Raw genomic sequence first — 7,325 nt, 5'->3', positions numbered from 1 at the left:
GCCGCCGCCCTGGCCCTGGCCCTGGCCCTGCCCCGCACCCACAGCCGGCAGCTCCCGCGGGCCGCAGCCGCATCCAGCCGCGCTCTGCCAGCCAGCCGCGCTCACACATCCGGCTCCGCGCGGTCCCAGTGCGACTCCCTCCCCGCGTCCCCAGACCCGGCTCCGCGCGGTCCCGGTGCGACTCCCTCCCCGCGTCCCCAAACCCGGCTCCGCATGGTCTCAGTGCGACTCCCTCCCTGCCCGCGTCCCCTAACCCGGCTCCGCGGGGTCTCAGTGCGACTCCCTCACCGCGTCCCCTAACCCGGCTCCGCGCGGTCCCGGTGCGACTCCCTCCCCGCGTCCCCAGACCCTGCTCCGCGCGGTCTCAGTGCGACTCCCTCCCCGCGTCCCCAGACCCTGCTCCGCGCGGTCTCAGTGCGACTCCCTCCCCGCGTCCCCAGACCCGGCTCCGCGCGGTCCCCGGTGCGACTCCCTCCCCGCGTCCCCAAACCGGCTCCGCGCGGTCTCAGTGCGACTCCCTCCCCGCGTCCCCAAACCGGCTCCGCGCGGTCTCAGTGCGACTCCCTCGCCGCGTCCCCAGACCCAGCTCCGCGCGGTCCCGGTGCGACTCCCTCCCCGCGTCCCCAGACCCTGCTCCGCGCGGTCTCAGTGCGACTCCCTCCCCGCGTCCCCTAACCCGGCTCCGCGCGGTCCCAGTGCGACTCCCTCACCGCGTCCCCAGACCCGGCTCCGCGCGGTCCCGGTGCGACTCCCTCCCCGCGTCCCCAAACCGGCTCCGCGCGGTCTCAGTGCGACTCCCTCCCCGCGTCCCCAAACCGGCTCCGCGCGGTCTCAGTGCGACTCCCTCCCTCTCCGCGTCCCCAAATCTGGCTCCGCGCAGTCTCGGAGCGACTCCCACCCCGCGTCCCCAAACCGGCTCCGCACGGTCTCGGTGCGACTCCCTCCCCGCATCGCCAGACCCGTCTCCGCGCGGTCTCAGTGCAACTCCCTCCCCGCGTCCCCAGACCCTGCTCCGCGCGGTCTCAGTGCGACTCCCTCCCTCCCTCTCCGCGTCCCCAAATCTGGCTCCGGGCAGTCTCGGAGCGACTCCCACCCCACGTCCCTAAACCTGGCTCCGCGCGGTCTCAGTGCGACTCCCTCCCCGCATCCCCAAACCGGCTCCGCGCGGTCTCAGTGCGACTCCCTCCCCGCGTCCCCTAACCCGGCTCCGCGCAGTCTCAGTGCGACTCCCTCCCCGCGTCCCCAGACCCGTCTCCACGCGGTCCCAGTGCGACTCCCTCCCAGCGTCCCCAAACCCGGCTCCGCATGGTCTCAGTGCGACTCCCTCCCTCCCCGCGTCCCCTAACCCGGCTCCACGCGGTCCCGGTGCGACTCCCTGCCCGCGTCCCCAGACCTGGCTCCGCGCGGTCCCGGTGCGACTCCCTCCCCGCGTCCCCAGACCCGTCTCCGCGCGGTTCCAGTGCGACTCCCTCGCCGCGTCCCGAGACCCGGCTCCGCATGGTCTCAGTGTGACTCCCTCCCCAGACCCGGCTCCGTGCGGTCTCAGTGCGACTCCCTCCCCGCGTCCCCAGACCCTGCTCCGCACGGTCTCAGTGCGACTCCCTCCCTCCCTGTCCGCATCCCCAAACCCGACTCCACGTGGTCTCAGTGCGACTCCCTCCCTCCCTCTCCGCGTCCCCAAATCTGGCTCCGCGCAGTCTCGGAGCGACTCCCACCCCGCGTCCCCAAACCTGGCTCTGCGCGGTCTCAGTGTGACTCCCTCCCTCCCCGCATCCCCAGACCCGGCTCCGCATGGTCTCAATGCGACTCCCTCCCTCCCTGTCCGCATCCCCAAACCCGGCTCCGCGCGTTCTCAGTGCAACTCCCTCCCTCCCTCCCTCCCTCCCTCCCTCCCCGTGTCCCTAAACCCGGCTCCACGGGGTCTCAGTGCGACTCCCTCCCTCCCTGTCCGCATCCCCAAACCCGGCTCCGCGCGGTCCCAGTGCAACTCCCTGCCCGCGTCCCCAGACCCGGCTCCGCGCGGTCTCAGTGCGACTCCCTCCCTGCGACCCCAGATCTGGCTCCGCGCGGTCTCAGTGCGACTCCCTCCCCAGACCTGGCTCCACGCGGTCTCAGTGCAACTCCCTCCCTCCCCGTGTCCCCAAATCTGGCTCCACGCGGTCTCAGTGCAACTCCCTCCCTGCGTCCCCAAACCCAGCTCCATGCGGTCTCAGTGCGATTCCGTCCCCACGTCCCCAAACCCGGCTTCGCGTGGTCTCAGTGCGACCGACCCCCTCCCTATCTCCCTCCCTCCCTGCCCGCGTCCCCAAACCCGGCTCCGCGCACTCTCTGTGCGACTTCCTCCCTCCCCACGTCCTCAAACCCGGCTCCGCGCAGTCTTAGTGCGATTTCCTCCCTCCCCGCGTCCTCAAACCCAGCTCCGCCCGGTCTCAAGAGCAGCCCTGTGCTTACTGGCATTGCTCACAGCCGGCCCAAAACACGGTTCCTGCCAACTCCACCACAAACTGACTCAGCATCAGAGTTTCTTATCAGGAAACTCGCACCATCCCACTTTGTCCAGAACCCCTCAGGAAGAGCCCAGGAAGGTAGGAACTTGCGAACCCTGGTTGACAAGACCACTGCTCTCACCACTGAGCCATCGGAGCCTCTATAAAGCACCTTACAAAATAAATAAAAAATACTGCAAGAAATAGACAAAGCGAGGCATTGCTCATTCAGGAATCTGATGGAGGAGAGGAGCTGCTGGCCCCAGGATCACAGCCAAGGTCTGCAGAATCTTCGTGATATAAATAAAGTTTACGATAGATTTTATATCTCAGTGGTCTAATGGAAAGCAATCAAACTGTGTGTTTAAAAAGTGTATGTGTTAATGGACCAAATGGACCTTAGCACATCTTAGTATAAAGTTGTATACATGTATCTCTCCAAGTAAACAAACAAAATGTGTAATTACCTTTTTTGACGAGTTTTTCTTTTACTCAATGAATAGTTTTTTTTCAGCAGATTATCTTTGCTGCAGTTCACAGTCACTGAGCACAGCTTGCAAATGCTTTTTTGGAGTTCTCTTGTATGAATGTTCACCCAGTTATTAAAACCAAGGGTGCAGTGTTAATTTTTTTTGGGGCCAAAACTCACAAAAATTGACAAGGAGGTGCTGGAGCTGCCCACCCGAGGTGCCTGGAGTGCCCCCCCCCCCCCCCAGGTGCTTGGAGTGGCTCCATGAGGTGCGCGAAATCACTGAGGACCCCTTCCACCCTGCACACAGCATCTTTCAGCTGCTCCCGTCGGGGAAGAGATCCAGGAGGATCAGAGCCAGTACCACCAGGCTGAGGAACAGCTTCTTCCCACAGGCAGTGAGATGCTGAATGACCAAAGGAACCGTTCACAATGACCACCCGAGACTCGACTATTTATTTCCCTATAATTCTGATTTACTGTGTATTTATAATGTTTGTCCAGATGTGCGTGTTTTGCCTCGAGGACTGGAAAATACTGTTTTGTTGGGTTGGACTTGAACAATCGGATGATACAGTATACACTCATGTTACAGTCGAGTTTTGGGGACCAAATTTTCAGGTCAAATTGGGGGTGGGTCAACCTTTACACGAATACTACTTTTGGCCACGGTAAGTACCTGTGTCATTCAAGGCTTCAGGCCGGGACCTGGTGGTAAGCCTGGGTTCAGGGTGCTGGGAGCTTGGATAGGTGGGACAGAGTGGTGAGTCCGTGTTCGGGGCATCTGGAGCTTTAGCGGGTAGGCGGCCGAGGCGAGGGTTCAGTCGAGGGCATTGGGAGTACAAATGGGCAGGCAGCTGGGGCCAAAAATAGGTGGGGTGGGAGGGTGAAAGCAACTTTTACACAGGCTCAACTACTACACGAGTATGTACAGTAGATAGACGAACTTGAGACTCACCTCGAGAAACTTCTGGTCCCTTTGTCCTTGGGCCAGCTTCTTCATTCTCAAGAAAACTCTTGTTTTCGACTGTGTGGAATTGTGAAGGTCATACCGACAGCAAGAATTCCAACTGCCGCCATCACTGTCCATCTTGGGAGTGTGTGATGGGACAATGAAGAGGGAGTTTTCCCTGTGTCTCATCCATGCTCTGGGTGTATGTTATGGCTCTGCATCACTCCATATCTAATATTCATCCTGTTTTGAATATGTCACAGGACTGTATTGAGGGAGTTTCACTCTGGGTCTAACTTGAGCCTTGGGAATGTGTGGCAGGACAGTCACGAGAGTGTTTCACTCTGGGTCTGACCAAGGTTGGACAGAGGGGGCAAAGTGTTCACAAGATACAGGAACAGAAGTAGGCCCACCATTCTAATCATGAGCTGATCCATCCTCCCACTCCCCGGCTTTCTCCCTGTAACCCTTGAAGCCCTGACTAATCAAATACTGGTCAATCTCTGCCTGAAATACACCCAACGACCTCACTTGCACAGCTGCCTGTGGCAACAAGTTCCACAGACTCACAACCCTCTGATGAAAGAAATTATTCCGCACCACTGTTTTAAATTGACGCCCTTTCATCCTGAAGTTGTGCCCTCTTGTCCTGGACTCTCCTAGCATGGGAAACATCTTTGCCGCATCTACTCTGTCCAGGCCTTTCAGCTTTCAAAATGTCTCTGTGAGGTCCCCCTCATCCTTCTGTCCTCCATCAAATACAGTCCAAAAGCCGACAATTGTTCCTCAAATACTAACCCTTTCATTCCTGTTATCGTTCTAGTAAATCTTCTCTGAACTCTCTCCAACGCCAGCACGGCGTTTTCTCCAATACGGCGCCCAAAACTGGACACAGACCTCCAAGTGAGGTCTCAAAAGTGCTTCATAAGAGTCTCAACATTACATCCCTGCTCTTGTATGATATCCCTCTCGAAATGAATGCCAACATTACGTTCGCCTTCTTCACCACCGACTCAACCTGTGTTGAGACCCCTGGAAAAGTGATGGGACTTTTCAGCACGGCAGGATCCCAGAATGAGAGAGGAAACTGAAAAAGATCTGCATGAAAAGACCTTGTGAATCTTCCACACCTTCAGACCAGACACAGAGATGGAAACAAGATTTATTTTCCTTAAAATTAACAAATATTCCTGCAAATACAATTTCATGTAAGAGTATCATTAACAGTTGGATCAATAATTTAGCCTGCAATAACTTTTTCTGCATTGTCCCTGTGTAACAGGCGTGTGCTCAGTGGCAATGCTGCTCCTTGTGTGTCAGGCTGCTTGAATTTCTTAGAGCTGCCTCATTGTCTGCAGACCATCGATGAACCAGTCCACACAACCCAGTCAGTTCTTCCATCGAGTGGTTGGGAACGCGGACTCCACCAGGCAGTGGGAGTCCTGGGACAACTTCACCCTCACCCACCCTTTGGAAATGGGAGCAACGTTGGCATAGCGGTTAGGGCAATGCCTTTACAGGCACCAGCGATCGGGAATGGTCCAGGGTTCAAATCCCATGCTGTCTGTAAGGAGTTTGTACATTCTCCCCAAGTCTGTGTGGGTTTTCCCCGGGGGTTCCGGTTTCCTCCCACTGTTCAAAACGTACTGGGGGTGGAGGTTAATGGGGTGTAAATTGGGCGGCCCAGATTTGTGGGCCAAAATGGCCTGTCACTGTGCTGTATGTCTAAATTTTAAAAATTTTTTATAAACAACAGTCCTGATGGAAGGAATCAGGGATTCACGTCGGAGGAGGTAAAATTCCAAGGATAACTACCCACTGTTCCATGAGATTCCCAACTTAGATCAGGACTACATTTCAGAGATAGAGTGGTAAATGGCATGGAACACCCAAGATCTAGGAAGATCTCAAAGCAGAATTAACAGCTGATGTCTGCCAGCTCAGGCTGTGACTGGGAGGAGGCTGGTGACCTGTTGTTGGGGAAGGAATGAGGAAGGGCTGAAGGTGTTGGGGATAGTGAGAGATCATCAGAAAAAGTCCCTTGTGACGGAAAGGTTGACAAGAGGAAAGAGAAAACCGCAGGCTGTAATGCAGGGGACCGTGAGATTTACCACAACTCCCAGCGAAATGTTCAGCCATCGAGTTGGGGAGTAAGCGTCTGCTAGAATGGTGGGGTCTGCGTCCCTGATGCAGTCCCCAGACAACATTCTTCTCCTGTGCTCCTACCTTGGGAAGGGTTGTCTGGGCTGCTCAAGGCAAAGTATTGAACACACGGGGACTGGAATGAGACGTGCTTGGGTGAAGCCTGCGTTGTGCTATCCATGTGCGTGAGGCCCACTGTCCCAGGAATAATCATTCTGAGCTTTTGTCTTCACAGGATGGACTCATCACCCAACACTTCCCGAAGCAAGGGGACAAAAGGCGCTGATCGCACGATTCCGCAGCTCTGCTGTGGGAGGGGGGGGGGAGGGCCGTTCCGTATAGAAATGGCAATATAGCAAATATATTTGATATAAAAATAAGAGGAGGTTGTTTTTTTAAATATTTACGCCTCTTAAGCAGTACAAAATCAACTATTAATGCAAAAGATACCCTCTATAAATGTTCTGGCTACATAATAGGAAATATATAATTGCACTCTGGTGATCCTGCTCTCCTCCACGTGGGTGATACGGTCGATGTCAGCACCCCTTTCTGATCCGTACAGTGAAACACAGGTAGCAGCTTGTCTCCGAGGCTGAGGAGTCCCTCCTACTTCCCATAAAACTTCTTGTTGAGCAAGAAGATCAGCAGATTGACGTTCACCTTGGCTTTGTCGAACAGCTTCATGACAGCGACACCTTCGTACTGGAGCTGGAGGAGATCCTGAGCGGTCGGAGGAAGAGAGAGCAGCTGGTGAGGAGGTGTGGCTTCAATGGAGCAATGGCTCCCTCCACTGGGCCAGACAGCTGAATGGCCCACCCTGCCCCAGGCAGCTCGGGCAAGTTACTGGCCGTGAACCGGTGCCTAGCCGAGATTGTACTGTCAGGATAGGAAGGAATGGAGTGAAGACTGATTCCATTTATCAGTTTCCTTCCTGGTGGAGGCATCTCCCCTTGAACCAAATGTTGGCACCAGGGGGAGATCAGAGCAGGGGTCGCACTGGAATATGTGGGGGTCACACTGGAGAATGAGAGAGATCACACCGGAGACCGCAGGATCACACTGGAGACTGCGGGGCGCACTGGAGTCCCACTGGAGACCACGGGACTAGAATCTGAAGCTCCACATCATCTCCTGGACGTACTCACTCAGTCAAGTAGCATCAACGAATCGAGACAAAGGGTCTTTGGCTCACAACATTCCCCATTCCTTTCCTCCCACAGATGCCACTCAAACAGCGGATTTTTCCGGGGAGATTTGAAGGGGGGAACCTGAA

General features: G+C 56.4%; 1 protein-coding gene across 1 annotated transcript in view; it reads right to left on the bottom strand.

Annotated features, from left to right (window-relative positions):
* Positions 1 to 5,053: 5,053 nt before the first annotated feature.
* iqgap1 (IQ motif containing GTPase activating protein 1) overlaps positions 5,054 to 7,325 on the bottom strand; it is a 73,227-nt gene continuing 70,955 nt past the window's right edge. Inside the window, 1 exon segment of the mRNA XM_069902412.1 lies at positions 5,054 to 6,772. Coding sequence (XP_069758513.1) covers positions 6,659 to 6,772 — 114 coding nt within the window. The 3' untranslated portion in view covers positions 5,054 to 6,658.

Source organism: Narcine bancroftii, chromosome 11 (genome assembly GCF_036971445.1).
Source record: "Narcine bancroftii isolate sNarBan1 chromosome 11, sNarBan1.hap1, whole genome shotgun sequence".
In the NCBI taxonomy this organism is placed as follows: Eukaryota; Metazoa; Chordata; class Chondrichthyes; order Torpediniformes; family Narcinidae; genus Narcine; species Narcine bancroftii.
The sequence above is the reverse complement of the archived record's forward strand: the minus strand, read 5'-3'. Positions and strand labels throughout refer to the sequence as shown.